General features: G+C 43.7%; 1 protein-coding gene across 1 annotated transcript in view; it reads left to right on the top strand.

Moving 5' to 3' along the window:
• The first annotated feature begins 9,952 nt into the window (after positions 1-9,952).
• LOC121546490 (protein diaphanous homolog 1-like) overlaps positions 9,953-24,425 on the top strand; it is a 37,540-nt gene continuing 23,067 nt past the window's right edge. The window contains exons 1-4 of the mRNA XM_045209381.1: positions 9,953-10,522; positions 10,876-11,041; positions 19,046-19,157; positions 21,161-21,251. Coding sequence (XP_045065316.1) covers positions 9,953-10,522; positions 10,876-11,041; positions 19,046-19,157; positions 21,161-21,251 — 939 coding nt within the window. The remainder of the gene's footprint in view (positions 10,523-10,875; positions 11,042-19,045; positions 19,158-21,160; positions 21,252-24,425) is intronic.

Raw genomic sequence — 24,425 nt, 5'->3', positions numbered from 1 at the left:
GCAGTGGCACGGTGGGCAGCCCATATTCAGAGACCAGCTCCCTATCTGTAAGGTTCCCTGCTGATCCGGAATCTATCATTGCAGTAGAAATGGAAGAGAAGGAATAACCAGTCACCGTTATGGGAACTAAAAACAATGGTTTTGTGATAGGAGCTGACGTAACACTCACGGAGCGGCAACGGGAGTCATACCGCCTAGATAGGGAGCTGCCAGGAGATCTGTGGTCCGTGGTGGTGTAGTGGGTGCTGCCCACCTCCATGGGTGAGGACTCAGAAGCAGGGCGGCTTCCATAGCTCAGATGGGGTGAGTGTCGAGGCTCCGGGAGGTGTTGGGAATGCTGTCTCTCTCTCAACATGTCAAAAAGACAGATGGAAGTGGTGATGAGGGTATCAAGGTCCATCTCGTCGTCCCGACATGCGAGTTCCATCTTAATGTCCTCCCGTAAGCCTCTCCTGAAGGCTGTGCGCAGAGCACGCTCATTCCAGCCGGAAGACGCCGCCACCGTGCGAAAGCTCAGAGCGTACTCGGACGCTGGCCCCTCTCTCTGTTGTAGATGGAGGAGACGCTCACCCCCGTCCTTTCCCTCTGTGGGATGATCAAACACCGCCCTGAACCGAGTGAGGAATCTGGGGTCAAAGTCAGGTTGCACACCAGCTGGCTGAAGCTAATTGACTAAATAATTTGGTTATAACTATTCCCACCTGCGAACACACACACACACGAGACACCCACATCAAACCACACCCCGAAACCAACTCATATTTGAATTCAGTCATGGCTGCTAGCATTTATTAATGAACCAAATATAAAATGAGGCCAAATCAGGAAATGCAGTCGCCCTTGAAAACTAACTAATGACATGTTGCACCTCTACCTTGATACCTTTCAGATGAGCCAAGGAGGAAGACAGATGAGAACAGCACGCCAGTGGAGCACTTAGAACAGCCACAGCCAGGGGCAAATGACACAGGCCCAAAACAAGTTATGCTACCCCAGTATCCCCTTGACCGTTTTGGACTGCGAAACTAAAGAGACACGCAAGGCAAGACACAGAGACATTTACATTTTAGTCATTTAGCTGACACTCTTATCCAGAGCGACTTACATGAGCAATTAGGGTTAAGTGCCTTACTCAAGGGCACATCAACAGATTTTTCACCTAGTCGGCTCGGGGATTAGAACCAGCGACCTTTCGGTTACTGGCACAACGCTCTTAACCACTAAGCTACCTGCCGCCCCGATCGAGAGACACATCAGACAAGACACTGAGACCGCAACAGAAGAATAGGCGATGGAGAGATACACACCAGACAAGACACAGAGACAGCAGGAGAATAATAGGATATGATGGAGAGAGACACCAGAAGAACATAACAGGCCATAACAGAAGAGGATAGACAAAGGAGACATTAACAAACAAGAACCTGAGACAGTAACAGACAAGACAAAGAGAACGTGACAGAAGAGGGCGGATGGAGAGAGAACAGAGGTGAGTTGAGCGCATGTTAGACTGTATAATTTCAAGCTGCTCTATAGATTCTAATTAATTTGATTTATTTGTACAAGTTATAAGAGGTGAAACACAGACAGTGAAAAGTAAAACATGGTTTACAAAGAATCTGCAGATGAGGTAAAAAAGCCCATAAAATTAGTATTAAAACAATTGTTTATTTTTACAACCAGGACATGACGAGAGAGGAGGGTAGACAAGAGACAGCAGCATATAATACTAAGAGACAGGAGAGACGAGAGAGAGAGAGAGAGAGAGAGAGAGAGAGAGAGAGAGAGAGAGAGAGAGAGAGAGAGAGAGAGAGAGAGAGAGAGAGAGAGAGAGAGAGAGAGAGAGAGAGAGAGAGAGAGAGAGAGAGAGAGAGAGAGAGAGAGAGATACTGTGGGATTCTTTCATCAGTTTGGCTCATTGGACAGGTCAGAGTCTATGTTTGAAGTTGTTGAGTGGTTTTTGGAAATACACTGTATATGTATGTGTTCCAGAGTAGAGACACTCACAGTAGCAACTGTAATTTAGTACTGGCAGTGTCTGCTGTGGCAGGTGGGAAGATGCAAGTTACCTGAAAAAGATCTAATCTCTCAATGTTGTAATCTTTCAATGTTCATCTCAAAGTGCACCAAATTCATGCATTAAGCTGTTAAAATTCCTTATTTTCTTGCCCGTCGGAGAATGCCACCGGACCCCCCTACTGGCTTTGGACTAAGCCCCCAATGTTTTCAAATCCTAGAAACACCCCTGGCAGAAATGTACCATGGTAGGCTACACATTCTTCTCCCTCTTGGGACTTGGCCACCTTGGCAGTTGGCGCTACCCAACACACAGGATAATTGGCGCTCCCGAGCAGCGGTTTTGGCAGTTCAACCCTGTACCTTAGCATGGTAGGAAAGTAACAACAAACACCTCTTTCAATAACTACGATTCAAACGTAAGTTCTAAACATTTCTCAATATAGAAATAGTGATCTCATTACCCAAACATTTGTACTTTGTAGTGGTAACATTTAATTGACAAAATGCATGATAAAAAAGAGTGACTAGCAGAGCAACAAACACATGGTTTGCGTGCCAAAACCAATTCAAGACTGCATCCTGAACATGTGTTCTCGCTTTTACAGGTAGGCTAATGATCAATGGTATCAGAGGACATCCATGCAAACACATAAATGCAATTTTTAAATGTGCTTTCTCATAAACCATACCGTTTCCAATGTCTGGTCAGAATGTAATAAGTTTGGGTCCGGACTGACTCTAGGGCTTTGATCTCATGAAGGTTTTTATATTTAGTTATATAAAATAAATTATATATTTTAAAAAATAACAAAATGTTATGATTTTATATATTTATCTCCTTTATAAGCCTACTCTTTTGGACAAAACCACAAAATGAAAGAATGACTACCGGGCAAAAACAAATGGCAAAAACTAATTGCAAAAGCGCAGGTCCCAACATGAACTGACGCAAGAACTGACATAGCCAATCGACCAGAGAGAAGTGAAATCTGACAAGTGGGCGGTGCATAGTGCCAGGTAAATCCTTTTTCTTCCCCTTACCTCTTAGATGGCTTTTAAAGGAAGTGTTACTGTACATGACAAAAAAAATACATGCATTCTAGACTGGAAAGTTTTGCTGAGATTTAGTTTTATAATTCCATAGATTATGTTGCCAAGGGCAGGGCCCAGGAATGAAAACTCCAATATAATGGACAAAAAAGGTTCAGTGGACATGCCACAGGTAAGATTCTATAATTTCAGCCTGTGTACCAACCAAACTCATCCTCATTCCAAGCAATTACATCTTGATGAATGCTGTTAGTTTCAATGAAAAGGCACATTCTCTGGTGTATTCTATGCTCTGTCTTGAACTCTAGATGGCATGTTGACTGTAGTGTTGCTGTCATGTTTTGTAGAAATAAGTGTCATTCAATAGGCATCTGTATGACTGTAATAGCATAGTCCTACAGTACTATACTAACACTGAAACAAGCTGTGATTAACTTGTGTGGGTGTTGTCCTCTGGGGATTCTACTTCCTCAGTTCCAGAAATGCAGCCCTGCTATTCTCTCACTAAAGAGGAACTAAGATCATCACAAATGTAAATATATCAAGGGCTCGATTCAATCAGATCGGCTTTAGCCAACATTCACATAGCAGTTGTTTTGGCGGTGTCGGAGAACTGTGTTAGCTGTCAAATCCACCAAGTGGCTCCCGGCATTATACCTAAAGCGCACTTTGCCATTGGCTGCATGGAGTCCCGTTTAGAGAAATCCCATGCAGCCTTGTTTACAGTGGCGTCATTAGGCCTTGGTTTCCGGGGCCTAACCCTAACCTTGAATTAAGACCAAAAAGCTATTTTATTTGGCCAATTTTGACTGTGTGGCTGTGGAATCTGACTTTGTGGCTGTGTTATCTAGTACAAACCCAGTAGTAGGTACTGCAAGAAGCTCCTGGAGTGACGCGGTAGCTGCTGTGATTGGTCAGGATTTCACAACGCAGTGGACCGCTCACGTCCCTTGACCCCACCCCTAAAGCACCGGTTAGATGTCAATGTCATCATTCAGCAAAACACCTGTCTCTCTGTCAGTCTGCAGTGTAGCACAGAGCAAATATGGATCTTCTTCCAAAAGAGAGGCAAAAACAGCGAGCAGGTTGCGCATGAGCAGGCAGCAGTGAATGAGGTGGAGAGGGCAGAACAGCCAGAAAGTCAAAGTGCAGCAGCAGCAACAGAGTTAGCCACAGGTTTGTGCAGGGATGGTGGTAGCTAACTAGCTTGTCTCCCTCAGCATAAGGGTTGGCTAATGCTAATAAGCTAGCATTAGCGCTCAGCACCCTTAAGCTATTGGGTGTCAGTCAGAGTTATTTAACAGTATATTTAAGGATGTTGATATCAGTCATGACATTAGGAAAAGTGTTTATTTCTAGTGAGTGTATTTGATGGGTTTCGTTTCTGTAGCTAGCTTGGCTGGTTAGCCACTTCGGTAGCTACTGGCTGAATAGCTAGCTGAGACCGAAGAGATGAGAGAACGTTTCTATCACTGAAGCACATATCTTCTGACAGTGACACAGTGCCCCACTGTAGACTGTAGCTGAACTTTACTACATTTTGATATGAACCAATAATGGACAGTGCATTCGGAAAGTATTCAGACCCCTTCCCTTTTTCCACATTTTGTTATGTTACAGCCTTATTCTAAAATTGATTAAATAAATAAAAATCCTCATCAATCTGCACACAATACCCCATAATGACAAAGCAAAAAAAGGTTTTTAGAAATGTTTGCAAATTTATTAAAATAAATAACAGAAATAACTTATTTAGTTTCAACTCTTCTGCCTGCGGCTATGGAACCTTGACCTGTTCACCGGACATGCTACCTTGTCCCAGACCTGCTGTTTTCAACTCTCTCTCTCTACCGCACCTGCTATTTCAACCTCTAAATGCTCGGCTGTGAAAAGCCAAGTGACATTTACTACTGATGTACTGACCTGTTGCAACCTCTACAACCACTGTGATTATTATTTGACCCTGCTGGTCATCTATGAACATTTGAACATCTTGGAGAAAAATCTGGCCTTAATCACCATGTGCTGTTATAATCTTCACCCGGCACAGCCAGAAGGGGGCTGGCCACCCCTCAGAGCCTGGTTCCTCTCTAGGTTTCTTCCTAGGTTTCTGCCTTTCTAGGGAGTTTTTCCTAGCCACCGTGCTTCTACATCTGCATTGCTTGCTGTTTGGGGTTTTAGGCTGTGTTTCTGTATAGCACTTTGTGACATCTGCTGATGTAAAAAGGGCTTTAAAAATACATTTAATTGATTGATCCTTTGCTATGAGACTCGAAATTGAGCTCAGGTGCATCCTGTTTCCATTGATTATCCTTGAGATGTTTCTACAACTTGATTGGAGTCCATCTGTGGTAAATACACACCTGTCTATATAAGGTCCCACAGTTGACAGTGCATGCCAGAGCAAAAACCAAAACATGAGGTCGAAGGAATTGTCCGTAGAGCTCCGAGACAGGATTGTGTCGAGGCACAGATCTGGGGAAGTGTACCAAAAAATGGCTGCAGCATTGAAGGTCCCCAAGATCACAGTGGCCTCCATCATTCTTAAATGGAAGAAGTTTGAAACCACCAAGACTCTTCCTAAAGCTGGCCGCCCGGCAAAACTGAGCAATCGGGGGAGAAGGGCCTTGATCAGGGAGGTGACCAAGAACCCTATGGTCAGTCTGACATAGCTCCAGAGTTCCTCTGTGGAGATGGGAGAACCTTCCAGAAGGACAACCATCTCTGCAGCACTCCACCAATCAGGCCTTTATGGTAGAGTGGCCGGACGGAAGCCACTCCTCAGTAAAAGGCAGATGACAACCCCCTTGGAGTTTGCCAAAAGGCACCTAAAGGACTCTCAGACCATGAGAAACAAGATTCTCTGGTCTGATGAAACCAAGATTGAACTCTTTGGCATGAATGTCAAGCGTCACATCTGGAGGAAACCAGGTACCGCTCATCACCATCCCTACGGTGAAGCATGGTGGTGGCAGCATCATGCTGTGGGGATGTTTTTCAGCGGCAGGGACTGGGAGACTAGTCAGGATCGAGGGAAAGACGAACGGACCAAAGTACAGAGATCCTTGATGAAAACCTGCTCCAGGGCTCTCAGGACCTCAGACTGGGGCGAAGGTTCACATTCCAACAGGACAATGACCCTAAGCACACAACCAAGACAACGCAGGAGTGGCTTCGGGACAAGTCTCTGAATGTCCTTGACTGGCCCAGACAGAGCCCAGACTTGAACCCGATCTAACATCTTTGGAGAGACCTGAAAATGGCTGTGCAGCGACGCTCCCCGTCCAACCTGACAGAGTTTGAGAGGATCTGCATAGAAGAATGGGAGAAACTCCCCAAATACAGGTGTGTCAAGCTTGTAGCGTCATTCCCAAGAAGACTCGAGGCTGTAATCGCTGCCAAAGGTGCTTCAGCAAAGTACTGAGTAAAGGGTCTGAAAATTTATGTAAATGTAATATCAGTTTTATTTATTTGATAAATGTGCTAAATGGTGTATTGTGTGTAGATTAATGGGAACAATTTTTTCAAATACATTTTAGAATAAGGTTGTAATGTATCAAAATGTGAAAAAGTGACTGAATACTTTCCGAATGCACTATATATGAACTACAGGAGACAATGTCCTGTGCTTCAATGTTTTTAGTTTTTATTTTATTCCAGGTCATTCGTCATAGCCCTTACACAGCCTGGAGGTGTGTTGGGTCATTATCCTGTTGAAAATCAAATGATAGTCCCACTAAGCTCAAACCAGATGGGATGGCGTATCGCTGCAGAATGCTGTGGTAGCCATGCTGGTTAAGTGTGCCTTGAATTCTAAATAAATCACAGACGGTGTCACCAGTAAAGCACCCCCACACCATAACACCTCCTCCTCCATACTTTACAGTGGGAACTTCACATGCGGAGATCATCCGTTCACCCATGCCGCGTCTCACAAAGACACAGCGGTTGGAACCAAAAATCTCCAATTTGGACTTCAGACCAAAGGACAAATTCTCTGTGTTCTAATCTCTCAATGTTCATCTCAAAGTGCACCAAATTCATGCATTTAGCTGTTGAAAGGACGCCCCCGGACCCCCCAACTGGCTTTGGACTAAGCCCCCAATCCTTTAAAATCCTAGAAACGCCCCTACTTGTTTACAAGTTCGAACACTAGAATGTGAGATGTAATCTACACCTCGATTAGGATGATAGAAATCCAGATTATTTAGTGTAATGATTTTTCTATTTGATTGAAATTATTTCTATATTGCGTACACTTTCTCGTTCTGAACTTCTAACGCGAGTGGGGCCGGTGTGGCTTCGTGACCGTGATGACAAGGGCAGCTGATCACCGATTTCACGGCTCCAACACAGTTCTACCTTCGACACCGCCAAAACATCTGCTGTGCAGGTGTCTGCTATCGCCGGTTAATGCTTGATCTGATTGAATTTAGGCCCAAATGTTTGATACTAAGCCAAATCAGGATGTTTTCCCTGTTGTGACACATTAGTTTTAAAGGTCCATCTGTTAGTTGCTCTATGAAAAGTGAAGCTTTCCCTTGAGATCCTCAACTGGAATTTCAGAACACACTTGCTCATCTATGATCTTTGTCCTCCTTGTCCAGCTGAGCAACGAGATGCAGCTGAGCATTATGATGAAGGTGAAGAGTGGGGAGCTGACCATCGAGGATGCCCTGAACCAGGCCAGGAGAGACAACCAAGAGCAGCTGAAGCAAAGCCTGGCCATGGAGGTATTGTAGCCTGGTACCAGATCTGTTTGTGCCATCTTGCCAAGGCCCAGTAGTACAATACCTCCACAACCTGGTCCCAGATCTGTTTGTGTCGTCTTGCCAACTTCTATGGTCATGTCACTCATTGGCCTTACAGTGAGTTTTCACCAACAATTAATTCAGCAGGAAAAGTTCTGTCCCCATTCATTTTCAATGAGGGCACGCAGAGAAATGTGCAGGGGAATGTGGGAAGGTGAGCGGCTAGAATCCTGCTAGCGGAGCGGTAGAAAAAGTTGAGCTCTGCTCTACTTTATGCAAATTTCAAGTGAAGGAAAGCATTAGAGCGAAGCGCCGCCTCTGGTCAAAACCCTACGTTAGGAGTTGACATGACAGCACAAAGAAATCTGGGACCAGGCTAGAGGTAAAGGTATTGTACTACTCGGCCTTGAAATCAGCACAGGAAACCATGGCAACAACAAAGCCTGGGTTAACCTTGGACGGTCTTTGCACACACATAATAGATTTTTTACGCTGTTCTTCTGTTCTGTTCTTGCATCATTGTCATTGGTGTATTGGTCTCCATTGCAGGAACAGCAAGCTTCCCAGTACAACTTCAGTGTTTACAAGTACAACCGCTACAGATGGCAGAAGCGCATTCTTCAGGTGAGTCAGATATGGGGCATCTTTTGACATTGAGTTAAGTGTTATCACAACTGGTATTACAACGTCTAGAAACTGTTGTGATAACCGCTTCCATATGATGAAAGCCTGTAGTGTGCTGGTAGAGATACCCTGTCATGCATCATTGAGTAAAAGCAGTGAAAATCTCAGAATAATGTGGATCTCCATACTATATGTTTAGATTGACTTCAACACTAAGATGGTGTGCAGCATAGAGAAAGGCATCGTAAAGCGTCAGCTGCCCTTCCTGTGTGTTAAGAGCTGCGATGACAGAGTTGGAGCCAAGTTCTCCATATCTTTCAGAGGAAGACATGACTATGAGCTAGAGGCCACCTCACTGGAGGACAAACACATGGTAAGAGAGTCGTCCCTGCCACTAAACAGCCTGGTTTGTGTAGAGCCATAGCAGATGTGAGATAGGTCAATCTCTGGTGCTACTTCCCTTGATCGGTTAATAGGATGCCACTCAGCTTCATGACATAAAGATTGAAGACATTTTAAGGAATAGTTATTTTCAATTAAGACTTACGATTTTTGATTGAGGCTTTTTGACACATGTTGTGTAGATGATGCAGCTTGTAAACAAGATAATCTACAGAAATGTCTACAGCCATCCAGTAGACTATAGTGAGCACCAAAGAGCACCAAAGAGCCTCATGGAGGGCCTGTTGTTCCTGCAGAGAGGAGGCTTGACATCATTTAAATGGGTGAAGTATGTGTGTGATCTGTACTACACTACTCTACTAGTACCACTACCACTACTACTACCACTACTACTACTACAACACTAGTACTGTACTATGACTACTGCATAATGCTTTTACAAAGTTTGGAAGAGTCTTGCATTGACTATGAGTCATTTACTATCTACATGATTATGTTATTTACACTTATGTTCTTAGGTACGAGGCTCGCCTTCACCCTGGCCAGCTGACCCTGCTCCCCATCAGCCGACGGGCGGTAGATGCAGATGGGGGCACGGTCACCTCATCGTCCTTGCCAGTTGTCATTCATTTTTCAGACGGGGACAACAGCTTAGAGAAGCCACACAGCTGTGACACCTTCACTCTACTGACACACAAGAATGAGTACCAGTGAGTGACCATGAAAAACCCATTCAGAGGCATGGGGGGAGGCAGGTGTTTGGGACAGTTTTTTAGGAGAACACAGTTTCTTAGGAAATTATGTAACTATTTTTGCAGTCGTTTTTGTAAATGAAGCCTTTCTCAATGTCAGTTCATCTACATATTTAAATTAAATTCATCAGTGATGTGTAACATAATCATTTGTCAGAATAGAGTTTATGTCTGAAGAGTTGAGCATTGCTGCTGCTCTCTGATTCGTCTCATGACTGCATGCCTTGTATACACTCCATAAATACTCCTATTTGACAACATCCAATGTCATAAATCTAGATGGAAAATGTTTTCCCAGTGATAGTCATTGTTTGCTCAGATACCCAAGAGAGGAAGTTAAGACAAGTCATACTGATGTATTGCAGGTTCCGGGTACCTGTGACAGACCATTCTAAGAGCACAGAAGCCATCCAGAGGGAGAGGGATGCCTGGGTCCAGGCCATAGATAAGCTGTGCCTGGACTGGAAACGCAAGTCTCAGTCTGAGCATATCTATGAGGATCCTAGTGTTATAGATCTAAGAATCTATGACAATGTCAAAGACATTGTAGAGGAGAGCAAATCCACAGGCAGAGAAGGCCTCAGAGTATCTGATCTGTGCTTAGGTGCAGCAGATCAGCTATCAGGGGGAAGGAAGGTGCTGAGTATTCCTACGACCTCGCCAGCAAAACCTGTCCCGAAATCTCGCAGCCCTGTAAAGTCACCAGTGAATGTCCCTGTCCCTAGTCCTGTCCCTGGTTCTGTAATTGTCCCTAGTCCTGTCCCTGTGCCTGTCCCTGGTCCTGTCTCTGTACCCATCACCCCTGTGATCCCAGCACCCTGCTTCATCCCCATGCCTCCTCCATTGACCTTTAATAAACCCAATAGAAAACCCTTAACAGAGCGAACCAGGGCTTTTCACTGGGAGGAAGTTGGTTCAGATAAGGTACTACTAAAGATGTATTTGTTTATCCCTCTTTATTACACTACATTTGTAAGCATGTAATATAATCATGCACATTGACAATGTTATATGATATTGCATTATGTTATATTATGGTATATTACCTCATATTACACTACACTAGAGTCTGATTCATTTTACGTTTTTGTCATGCTCATCTGATAGTTTGTAATGATAAATAAGGAAGTACATAAGTTCCACTTCATAATTTCCGTAAACACTATAGGGAATTATTCGCTGCAGTGTCTGTCTGCGTCACTGTGCTTTCCCAGAGCGTTGCATTTCATAGAGAATACAGCTTGTCTTTGTGGTGATTATGATTGGTCTCTCGGCAGATAGAGAAATCATTCTGGACATGGGGAAATCCTGGGGAGATTGAAATTGACACTTCACGCTTGTACGAGCAATTTGCAGTTCAAGATTTGGGAACGTTCGGTGGGATCACCGAGCACAGCAATAACCTCCACATCATGCTCAACACGAAGGTGGCGCACAACTTTAGTAAGTAGCTCCACAATGACTTGTATGGAAGTTTGAGGTGAGGTGAGGTGATAGGCCAACTATATGCTCTTTAAATTGTTCTGTGGTTGCACACAAGTTATATATCAGACCCATCAACAGATTTCTTTGAAACTACATGCAGTGCTTGATTACTGTAATTGAGTTTTAGAAGAAGTAACACCTTTTGCAACCACCAGATGGTAGTCCTTAATAGGAGATTCAATGAGCTTTACATTGGCTGTAAAGACCACAGTCATTGGTGATGACTCACTCCATCTGATCTGTATCACATGTATTTACTTTAAAAAATCTGCTAAATATTTCATACAGTAGCTACATAACAAGACGCAAGAAATAAATAACATTGAAGTCTTATTAGGTAAGTATCGGAATAGAAATAGGCTTCGACCCAGACTCGCAGTATGCATAATGACAGTAATTTATTTAATCTCTTAGCTTTCTCTAAAATATTAATTTATTCTGGGGGAATACCTGAACGGGTTAATGCCATGTGCTCTTCATCACTATTAACCCTCCTTATAGGCGAATGGTGCTAGTTTCAGTGTAGATACAGAGATGGGTTTTCCTTCACTGTGTGTCTACAGGGGGCAGTCTCAGTCTATCAGAGCCTCGGTAAAGCTACAATCTTTTTTTTCTTCTTAAGCTAATGTCTTTGACTGTTGTTCAGAAGGGCATCTATGACTTGGCGACCTGAGACCAATGGAGAAAGTGTGTGTGTGTGTGTGTGTGTGTGTGTGTGTGTGTGTGAGTGAGCCCGAGGTAGAAAGATTTCAGAGTTCTCTTCTCGCAGGGCTTCAAAGTGGCACAGAAACCGTGACGTGATGCACACTTGGTGCAGCAGAGAGGGTAGTTAAACTACATCAGTACAAGTGTGCAGGCTGGCAACACAATTAAAGTACGCATGGCCATGAAATATGGAGCCCACGTGTGACAGTCGCTATGAGTGTCTGTCATAGGATAGGACAGGTTAGGATACACTGCAAGTGTGCTTCTCTCCTCTCTGTGCCCTGGAAAGTTGTGCTCTGACAAGGCCCTGTGCTTGGTGACTACCGCCTGTGGGCAACTCCAGGCGATGCGGTTCTCTGCCGCCAGCATGAGAGGGATAAGGGGGTTGAGGAACACACACAGACACACACACACACACACAGATGATGCTTGTTTTAAATGAGCTCTGCATGTTTATCAGCACGATCTCTGCTGACTAGCTGTTTTGTTGTTGCATAGGGACAGTATGCATGACAGGATTTGCTTATCCAAGGAGCTGTAGATAATACTGTCTCTAGATACATTCAGTACATCTTCTATTAGTGCATTGTAAGTTACAATCAATAATTTAAAACAATAATTCATGGATCTTACGGTAAAACGGTTATGTACTGTATTTGCAATCATAACACTCTTATCTATAATGACAAAGTACTATGCATATACACTATATATACAAAAGTATGTGGGCACCCCTTCAAATTAGTGGATTCGGCTATTTCAGACATACCCATTGCTGACAGGTGTATAAAATCGAGCACACAGCCATGCAATCTCCATAGACAAACATTTGCAGTAGAATGGCCTTCCTGAAGAGCTCAGTTACTTTCAACATGGCACCGTCATAGGATGCAACCTTTCCAACAAGTCAGTTTGTCAAATTTCTGTCCTGCTACAGCTGCCCCGGTCAACTTTAAGTGCTGTTATTGTGAAGTGGAAACGTCGAGGAGCAACAACGGCTCAGCCGCGAAGTGGTAGGCCACACAAGCTCACAGAACGGGACCGGCGGATGCTGAAGCGGGTAGAACGTAAAAATCGTCTGTCCTCGGTTGCGACACTCACTACCGAGTTCCAAACTGCCTCTGGAAGCAACATCAGCACAAGAACTGTCTGACGGGAGCTTCATGAAATGGGTTTCCATGGCCGAGCAGCCGCACACAAGCCTAAGATCACCATGCGCAATGCCAAGCATCGGCTGGAGTGGTGTAACGCTCGTCACCATTGGACTCCTGAGCAGTGGAAACGCATTCTCTAGAGTGATGAATCACGCTTCACCATCTGGCAGTCCGACGAACGACTCTGGGTTTGGCGGATGCCTGGAGAACGCTGCCTGCCCGAATGCATAGTGCCAACTGTAAAGTTTGGTGGAGTAGGAATAATAGTCTGGCTGTTTTTCATGGTTCGGGCTAGGCCCCTTAGTTCCAGTGAAGGGAAATCTTAACGCTGCAGCATACAATGGCAGTCTAGACAATTCTGTGCTTCCAACTTTGTGGCAACAGTTTGGGGAAGGCCCTTTCCTGTTTCAGCATGATAATGCCCCCGTGCACAAAGCGAGTTCATACAGAAATGGTTCGTCAAGATCGGTGTGGAAGAAGTTGACTGGCCTGCACAGAGCCCTGTGGCTGAATGGAAGCAAGTCCCCGCAGCAATGTTCCAACAGGTAGTGGAAAGCCTTCCCAGAAGAGTGGAGGCTGTTATAGCAGCAAAGGGGGGACCAACTCCATATTAATGCCCGTGATTTTGTTCGACGAGCAGGTGTCAACATACCTTTGGTCATGTAGTGTAGCTTACAGTTTTACATTTAAAAAAGATGGTTATAAAATGCCTATATCCAGGTGGCGGTATTATTATTAGATTAAGAGTATTTTCCCCGCTAGCATTGAGCTTGAACATGGTCTCTGTGGGCTATATCCTGTCTTTATTCCACAGGCAGGCTGCATGACAGCACGAAGCTAAGTGTAGGATGGCCTTGGACAGGTGGTAATGGTGTTGTGTTTGTTTTCATTCCTCAAGAAAATACTTGAACCCTGAGAGGAGATAAACAACAGATCTACGATGCATTGCGTGGGAATGTGTGGGTCCAATACTATTTAAGTGATAATGCCCGAGAAGCCGGTGTTTGGAGGATATCTTGGCACAGGTGTTGTTATGCCCGAGACGAAGTCTCCGTGCCAATATACCCTCCAAACACTACTTTGAGGGCATTATCACTTTTATACAATGGGTTACCAACGTATTCAAATAAAGATTTACATATTTTCATTAAAAACTTTATTTTGATTTAATTTATTCATACTATTTCATCAAGTCCTGACACAAATCTAGGGTTGCTACCCAGGCCCGCTGGTTGTTCGTTCTATCGGTTCGGTTGCCAGAGACGCGACCCAGTTGTTAAGTCTTTTTGTTCTGTATCTATCGACCCAGTCATTCCCTAGCCAACTACGGGTAATTTACAGTCACGTTAAACAGTGCAGCCAGAATAACAGCAAAGTAGCCGCATTTGCATTTGTTTAAGCTGTTTTCTAGTGACATTTATTTGGATACATACATAAGAATGAGCTAATGATCCGCGATTTCACCTGGCATAGAAAATGTGCGCTCTCGTCAGGACACTGTTGTTCAGAGGAGCTAGCCAACGACACAGCCAATACAGCTAACACAATCATTTCAAACTGAAGCTGGAAAGACTGCAAACTAGCTGCATTTCATTTTAGTTTTACCTGTTTTCCATTGACATTTCATTGTATATGTCCATAATAATTATGCTGATTCATGATTTCGACTAGCTGAGAAAAGCTGACTGAATGTCTGTCTCGTCCCGACTCCAGACCGCTACACGTTCATTACTATGAGACAGCTGGAGATCGAATTTCAATATTGAAACAACGTTGCAAATGTCAGCGAGACTGACAGCAAATTTTATACAAATCTCCGCTATTGAAAACCAATTGCTAGTCTAAAAGAAATGGGAGAGAATGTCTAGATGCTTTTTACAGTGGAGATCAAGTTTATAAATTGTCTGGCTGGGCTGATGAGACAGTGGATTGCGCTGTGAGATGGAACAGAGTAAATAGGCATTTCAACGTCATAGCTTTAGCCAGTGGTAACTTGTGGAATAGACACTGGCTGGAATGCAGTTTTAACCAATCAGCGTCCAGGATTAGACCCACCCGGTGTATAAGTAGCCAATAACCGCTGCTCAGGGCATGACCTGCGCTTTTTCCAGGTATTACCGATGAAACACACTGTGATGGACTAAATTGATTAGAAAAATATGTCCCTATCAAAGCAACTTTGAGTGAAGCACATTTTATACAGCTAGTTAGCTTCCTTAACTAGCGAGCAGAAGAAGATGATTTGGGATTTAACTTTAGCCAGTTGGATTTACTAGATCCTTTTATCTGTTTTATAGCTTAGAAGGCTGCGAAGATCAGCTCTCTAAGACAAGCAAAAGAGACTACTTATCCTCATAGGATTAATACATTAGATGTTTCACGCAGAGAGAAACATCACCAAAGTCTCATATTCAAACACATTGTGATTGTGCACTGTATAGTGCCATCCCAGAGCCTGCCCTTCTTGTACTTTTAAATATGTGCTTAATTAATACGGTGATTGATTCGACACGAGAGCTCCCAAGTATGCTCCTATGTAAGTGTGTTTAATCAAGGTTGTGTTGAAAGCATTAATCTAGTTTCTCTAATTGATGACTGAGGATGTGTCCCAAATGGTACCCTATTCCCTACAGCGCTATGGGCCCTGACTAAGTAGTGCACTATGTAGTGATTAGGACGCCATTTGGGAGGCACACAGAGAAATGACTGGATTTGTAATTCAAAAAACACCTATGGCTCACTTCGCCCCCAGTGGGATACACTTTACATTTCCATATCCTAATTTGTCAGGATTAAAAAGCCTGTTTGGCCAATAGCCAATAAACACGCTACATTTTCTGTTTCTAAAACTTCCTGCTAAGGCTAACGCCTCGATCACACCTACAGCCTCATTGCGCATAATGGTACTCAGCATCATCTGGATATGTATGCAACAAAAATTCAACATTCACCTTCTGCTACCATTTCTGTCAAGCCATCTAAATCCAACGTATACACCACACAGAATGCACTGCAACTGCCTCTGCAACGCAATGCTGCAAGACAAACGCAGCGTTCCATTGGAAATGAATGTACTTCTGGTGTATCAACACGCAATGACGCTGTAGGTGTGATCGAGGCGTAAGGCTAGGCAGCAACATAGCAACATCATGTCATTACTTTAAAGCGTAATCTTTTATAGAACATCACCACTCATCACCAAGATTTTAAAACTCTTGACACGTTTCGGATGCATGGCCTTCGTCAAGGCCGAAACACGACAGAGTTTTAAAATCTTTGTTCCATTGAACATGCCATACAAATAAAGGCATTTTAATTAATTATATGAAGAGTACCTTGGTCCTCCTTACTTTTTGATGACCAATTTACCCCTTTTACCAAAGAGCACCTTCTGTCTACAAAGACCTACTATTGTGTCCCCTAGCAGCGCTTCCCTCGCCTTCTTTTTCTTGAACGCTGTATTATTTCACTTTGAATGTGACATAAAAGCCTAGACCAAAACCCTCAGGGGAGGAATTATGTGTTAGTTATTTTGTAAAGGATTCATAAATCCATGAGCTATAAGTGCTGTTCCTCCAAACCGCTTTTCACATGTACATATACCTTTTTATCTATCAGTCGATTATCCTTTGTCATCACTGGATGTAGTACATCAGGATGTTTTTGACACATTTTGTCATGTTTAATTGCGACACAGACACTGACATTTGAATAGAAAATAACTTCAGTCTTGATGTAACAAGACTTGACCTATCAGACTTGTGACATTACATCCAAAGCAAATCAGTACATCAAGGGTTGTGACTGACTACCCACTATGCCTGTACTTTTCAACACTTACTTAACATGTTCCATTTTCCTATTCAATATTTCATCAAAGGTGACATATTTAGGTGGGAAGAAAGGAAGGTAATGGAATATACAGTACCAGTCAAAAGTTTGGACACACCTACTCATTCCAGGGTTTTTCTTACTTTTTTACTATTTTCTACATTGTAGAATAATAGTGAAGACATCAAAACTATGAAATAACACATATGGAATTATGTAGTAACCAAAAAAGTGTTAAACAAATCAAAATATATTTTATATTTGAGATTCTTCAAAGTAGCCACCCTTTGCCTTGATGACAGCTTTGCACACTCTTGGCATTCTCTCAACCAGCTTCATGACGTAGTCACCTGGAATGCATTTCAATTAACAGGTGTGCCTTGTTAAAAGTTAATTTGTGGAATTTCTTTCCTTCTTAATGCGTTTGAGCAAATCAGTTGTGTTGTGACAAGGTAGGGGTGATATACAGAAGATGGCTCTATTTGGTAAAATACCAAGTCCATATTATGGCAAGAACATCTCAAACAAGCAAAGAGAAACGACAGTCCATCATTACTTTAAGACATGAAGGTCAGTCAATACGGAACATTTCAAGAACTTTTAAAGTTTCTTCAAGTGCAGTCGCAAAAACCATCAAGTGCTATGATGAAACTTGCTCTCATGAGGACCGCCACAGGAAAGGAAGACCCAGAGTTACCTCTGCTGCAGAGGATAAGTTCATTAGAGTTTACCGGCCTCAGAAATTGCAGCCCAAATAAATGCTTCACAGAGTTCAAGTAACAGACACATCTCAACATCAACTGTTCAGAGGAGACTGTGTGAATCAGGCCTTCATGGTCGAATTTCTGCAAATAAACTACTACTAATGGACACCAATAATAAGAAGAGACTTTGCTTTGGCCAAGAAACAGGAGCAATGGACATTAGACTGGTGAAAATCTGTTCTTCTTTGGTCTGATGAGTCCAAATTTGAGATTTTTTGTTCCAACCGCCGTGTCTTTGTGAGACGCAGAGTAGGTGAACGGATGATCTCTGCATGTGTGGTTCCCACCGTGAAGCATGGAGGAGGAGGTGTGATGGTGTGGGGGTGCTTTGCAGGTGACACTGTCAGTGATTTATTTAGAATTCAAGGCACACTTAACCAGCATGGCTACCTTAGCATTCTGCAGTGATATGCCATCCCATTTGGTTTGCGCTTAGTGGGACTATCATTTTGTTTTTCAACAGGACAACATGACCCAAAACACACCTCCAGGCTGTGTAAGGGCTATTTGACCAAGAAGGAGAGTGATGGAGTGCTGCATCAGATGACCTGGCCTCCACAATCACCCGACCTCAACCCAATTGAGATGGTTTGGGATGAGTTGGACCGCAGAGTGAAGGAAAAGCAGCCAACAAGTGCTCAGCATATGTGGGAACTCCTTCAAGACTGTTGGAAAAGCATTCCAGGTGAAGCTGGTTGAGAGAATGCCAAGAGTGTGCAAAGCTGTCATCAAGGCAAGGGGTGGCTACTTTGAAGATTCTAAAATCTGAAATATATTTTGATTTGTTTAACACTTTTTTGGTTACTACATGATTCCATATGTGTTATTTCATAGTTTTGATGTCTTCACTATTATTCTACAATATAGAAAATAGTAAAAATAAAGAAAACATCTTGAATGACTAGGTGTGTCCAAACTTTTGACTGGTACTGTATTTGTGGCATGTTGTTTAAAACATTCTTGCGATGTATGAAATACATATTATTTATCCTTCCAGATGAGACCTCTTGCTTTGGAGCAGAATTATCATCACGTAGGAGCCCACACACCCCTGTCAGATTGGTGCTTTTTAATTCATCTTCATCCTCTGACGGTCGACCTATCAAATGAAGATGAGGAGAATAGCATAGAAACTCGCTGCCACATTACTTCTCAAACCCTAACCTTGAACTGGGTGTCACTCAATCAGTGCATGAATCCATCCCTGACTGCAGTATGTCACAACAATTCCATCCCATATGCTGTTTTAGCGTGGTAGGGTATTACTAATTATTTGTTTTCCTCCCAGCTCCTGCAGCATACACAGAGGTTGTTAGGTAAAACAAAAATGTCCATTAGTTCAGATTTGATAGAATGCAAATGAGTGCACACCCCAAAGGCACTTGCTTTTTTGGAGTTATTTCATTCGAAGTTTCAGGTAAAGTCAGAAAATCCAGAAGTCTCTGACTGTCAAGAGATAAGCTTTCATTTGTCATTGTTGATTTTGTTTCTTTTTATTGCTCCCCCAGATATTTTCCTCAAAGGTTTCCCTGTGCAGCCAGCAGAACTGAAAGACAAACTGTTCTTGGTTAATGAGGTTGAGGGAGGCTTCTCTGATGAACAGATCACTTCCCTGAGGAGGTAAGAAAGCATTATGTCAGAAAAACACATCCATGTTGGGGATTCATCTCGAGTCCAAATTTGAGATTTTTGGTTCCAACCGCCGTGTCTTTGTGAGACGCAGAGTAGGTGAACGGATGATCTCCGCATGTGTGGTTCCCACCGTGAAGCATGGAGGAGGAGGTGTGATGGTGTGGGGATGCTTTGCTGTTGACACTGTCAGTGATTTATTTAGAATTCAAGGCACACTTAACCAGCATGGCTACCACAGCATTCTGCAGTGATACACCATCCCATTTGGTTTACGCTTAGTGGGACTATAATTTGTTTTTCAACAGGACAATGACCCAACACACCTCCAGGCTGTGTAAGGGCTTTTTGACCAAGAAGGAGAGTGATGGAGTGCTGCATCAGATGACCTGGCCTCCACAATCACCCGACCTCAACCCAATTGAGATGGTTTGGGATGAGTTGGACCGCAGAGTGAATGAAAAGCAGCCAACAAGTGCTCAGCATATGTGGGAACTCCTTCAAGACTGTTGGAAGAAGGGATTATGTCAGAAAAACACATCCATGTTGCGGATTCATCTCGAATTTGGATGCAACTGCAGTTGTCTGCACTGAGAAGAAAACGGATTCAGACTTGATGCAGGGTTGTATCAAGTCCAATGCAGGGCAGTAGTAAAACGTTTTGCATGGTAGCCTATATACACAAGCCCAGTAAGGGGTCTAGTTGGTAAAACATTAGGTTGTGTAACATCAAGTGTTACAAGTGCAGGGTACATACAGGGAACATACATGTACATGCAGCAATAAACCCAATGAAGCCTAGTGAGACATGGCAATTTAAGTTAGTGCCAGTTCATGTGAGTAAGAGAGGGACAATCAGTAGTGTCTATAGCGTTCGCTGTAATACTAAAGAGCAGATGCCAGAACCTTTTACCAGAGCGGACTACTAATGAAACATTCATTGGCGAGGCATTTGAGGAGATGGACACTATTGAGTTTCTCTCAGCTCTTATACCGCTGGGTAAAATGCTTTTGCCGTGGGTCTCGGTCTTACGTCCTACCAATTTACTCACTCAGTGCTTTCTTTTGTGAGCTGCTGATCTGCTCAAGGGACGGTGATCTAATGTACTGCATAGAGATTATATTTATTCTATGAAAACGTAACATCAATTTTAATGTGGCATTGCGCGGGCCTCAGGAATACAATCTCTGACAGAAACCACTACCAACAGGGCCTGCAATATTAATGACCGGCGGCTATAGCTGTATAGATATACTCCAACGGCACATCTCTAGGCTCATGAAAAAGTAATTATTTGGTTTGGAGTTGAAACACACTCAAATGACAGAGGAAGTGGGGAGAAGAGAGTCCATTTGGGGGGCTTCCCAGTCTTCGATCTGGGTTCAAACTCAGTGCATGTGAATGAATGGATGGCCGTGGCCGTCATCAACGGTCCTGCTGCTTTATAGGAGCTGACAGAGCCCATCTGAGCTACTTGGCTTTTAATCACTCCCCTTTCTCCGGGCCACTGGAAGTCAGCCTAGCATATGGCTCTCTCAGAGAAAGCCAGAGAGAGGGGGCATAGCATAGCATAGCATGAGCCTAAATGACACCCTGGCCTATTTTGTATGAAGCAGAGTGTGTGTCTTGTGAAAAGTGTTTGTTGTATTTCACTTCATTTATGCATTTTAACTAAAAAGGTGACTCCTTTTATTCAATTGCCAAAGCCTCACTGCCATCCAGACTATGTATCACCGCTATACTGACTGACTGAGGCATTTATATTTTGCCTACGTTGTTATTATTATTAGATGTTGAGGAGGAATTAAATGCCACACTGTATACATATCAGCAACTGTTTAGGTCTGAAGCAAAGCAGACCTACTCAACCCTGACATTGCTTATTGACTCTGATGACACAATCAAGTAGGACCTCTCTTTTGTCATAAAATTGATTTATGTAGTGAATGATGTGTTAACAAAGAACTCACACAGTGAAATGTTCCATTTATAGATATCTACCTACGTCAGACGATGTGGAAATGTATAAATCCTATAAGGGGTCTGTGTCAGATCTGCATGTTGTTGACCAATACATGATGGAGGTAAGTGCCTTCGCATGCCATGCTTTCCATGACTCATGCTTTAATATACCTACTTCTCACCGGCATCCTGGAAAAACCTTAATGTTGACTAATTTCGATTTGGTTTACATAAATTGAAAGAAGCTCTTACCGTTCATGTGCTGTGCATGCGTCAAGGACCAATTAAAATCATTCAAAACACCCTGTGGATCTACAAATAAACCACATTTTCAATTTCCGGAAAAGTTTCACGTTTTTCCAGGGCGTTGCGATGTTATGTCATTTCGGCATCTACAATTTGCATGGTAATAATATGCACTGTTTCCTCTATGACTCTACTTGTCCCGATGGTGTGCTGCTGTATCCTCAGTCCCCTTTATCCTCTTCTCACACATACTATATGATGAGGGTTCTCACCTCTAGATACACTGTAAAAGTAGGGATGACAGATGCTCCAGGGAGCAGGATCAGCCAGCCATGTTCTTCTGGAGGTCTGACACCATGCATAGGGATATGTCAGGAGACATTGTGACAGTAACACCTCCCACGGTGAAACAGCCTAGCATTACAGTATGTGGATACCCAAGGCTCTATGAGAATGATGGGTAGAAGACACATTTATTTATTTCAATCAAATGTATTTATAAAGCCCTTTTTACATCAGCAGATGTCACAAAGTGCTATACAAAAACCCAGCCTAAAATCCCAAACAGCAAGCAATGCAGATGTAGAAGCACGGTGGCTAGGAAAAACTCCCTAGAAAGGCAGGAACCTAGGAAGAAACCTAGAGAGGAACCAGGTTCTGAGGGGGGGGCAGTCCTCTTCTGGCTGTGCAGGGTGGAGATAGTACATGGCCATTAAGGCCAGATTGTTCTTCAAGATGTTCAAACGTTCATAGATGACCAGCAGGGTCATTCAGAGGTCGAGACAGCAGGTGTGGTAGAGAGAGCGAAAGAGAGCGAGAGAGAGAGAGAGAGAGAGAGAGTCAAAAACAGTAGGTCCGGGACAAGGTAGCACATCCGGTGAACAGGTCAGGGTTCCATAGCCGCAGGCAGAACAGTTGAAACTGGAGCAGCAGCACGACCAGGTGGACTAGGGACAGCCAGGAGTCATCAGGCCAGGTAGTCCTGAGGCATGGTCCTAGGGCTCAGGTCCTCTTGGAGGGGAGGGAGAGAATTAGAGGGAGCATACTTAAATTCACACAGGACACCAGATAAGACAGGAGAATTACACCAGATATAACAGACTGACCCTAGCCCCCCGGCACATAGACTATTGCAGCATAGATACTGGAGGCTGAGACGGGGGGGACACTGTGGCCCCGTCCGACGATACCCCCGGACAGGGCCAACCAGGCAGGATATAACCCCACCCACTTTGCCAAAGCACAGCCCCCACACCACTAGAGGGATATCAACAGATCACCAACTTACTACCCTGAGACAAGGCTGAGTATAGCCCACAAATATCTCCTCCACCGCACGAGGGCGCAAAACCGGACAGGAAGATCACGTCTGTGACTCAACCCACTCAAGTGACGCACCCCTCCTAGGGACGGCATGGAAGAGCACTAGTAAGCCAGTGACTCAGCCCCCGTAATGGGGTCAGAGGCAGGGAATCCCAGTGGAGAGATGGGTGCCATGTCCATCCTTAGGATAACCCAAATGCTAAAAGTAGATCTTGCAAAACACAAATGTAACCCTCTCTCTTTTGTAAACATTTTGTAAGGATAGATCAGATTTAGACAGCCATAACTAAAGCTTGCTGAAGCGAGCCTTGAAAAGTATAATTCCTGATACAGTGAGGAAAAAAAGTATTTAGTCAGCCACCAATTGTGCAAGTTCTCCCACTTAAAAAGATGAGAGGCCTGTAATTTTGTCACGGTTTCGGCCGAGGCTGCTTCTCCTCCTTGCTCGGGCAGGTTTCGGCGGTCGTCGTCCCCGGAGTACTAGCTGCCACCGTTGTATGTTTCATGTTCGTTTGGTTTTGTCTTGATGTTGTACACCTGTTTGTAGTTAGTGCTCATTAGTGTCCTATTTAGTTCTCATTGTGTGTGTCAGGTGTTGTGTGTGATTACGCTTCTGTTTGGTGTTCTGTGCTACGTGTTTCCCTCCGTTGTTTTGGAGAGGTTTTTCGCACATGTTTGTGCGCCTTTCGTTTGACGCCTGTGTGAGCCTTATTTCGCCTCCGGGCTTGTTGTGCTCGTGTACTACGTGAATTTTCACTAAAGTCTTTTGGACTTAGTTTCTGCGTCCTGCGCTTGATTCCTGCACCACACCCACCTTCAACACCCGTGACAAATTTTCATCATAGGTACACGTCAACTATGACAGACAAAATGAGATTTTTTTTCTCCAGAAAATCACATTGTAGGATTTTTTATGAATTTATTTGCAAATTATGGTGGAAAATAAGTATTTGGTCAATAACAAAAGTTTCTCAATACTTTGTTATATACCCTTTGTTGGCAATGACACAGGTCAAACGTTTTCTGTAAGACTTCACAAGGTTTTCACACACTGTTGCTGGTATTTTGGCCCATTCCTCCATGCAGATCTCCTCTAGAGCAGTGATGTTTTGGGGCTGTCGCTGGGCAACACGGACTTTCAACTCCCTCCAAAGATTTTCTATGGGGTTGAGATCTGGAGACTGGCTAGGCCACTCCAGGACCTTGAAATGCTTCTTACAAAGCCACTCCTTCGTTGCCCGAGCGGTGTGTTTGGGATCATTGTCATGCTGAAAGACCTAGCCACGTTTCATCTTCAATCCCCTTGCTAATGGAAGGAGGTTTTCACTCAAAATCTCACGATACATGGCCCCATTCATTCTTTCCTTTACACGGAGCAGTCGTCCTGGTCCCTTTGCAGAAAAACAGCCCCAAAGCATGATGTTTCCACCCCCATGCTTCACAGTAGGTATGATGTTCTTTGGATGCAACTCAGCATTCTTTGTCCTCCAAACACGACGAGTTGAGTTTTTACCAAAAAGTTATATTTTGGTTTCATCTGACCCATATGACATTCTCCCAATCCTCTTCTGGATCATCCAAATGCACTCTAGCAAACTTCAGACGGGCCTGGACATGTACTGGCTTAAGCAGGGGGACACGTCTGGCACTGCAGGATTTGAGTCCCTGGCGGCGTAGTGTGTTACTGATGGTAGGCTTTGTTACTTTGGTCCCAGCTCTCTGCAGGT

This window comes from Coregonus clupeaformis, chromosome 30 (genome assembly GCF_020615455.1).
Source record: "Coregonus clupeaformis isolate EN_2021a chromosome 30, ASM2061545v1, whole genome shotgun sequence".
Taxonomy (NCBI): Eukaryota; Metazoa; Chordata; class Actinopteri; order Salmoniformes; family Salmonidae; genus Coregonus; species Coregonus clupeaformis.
The sequence above is the reverse complement of the archived record's forward strand: the minus strand, read 5'-3'. Positions and strand labels throughout refer to the sequence as shown.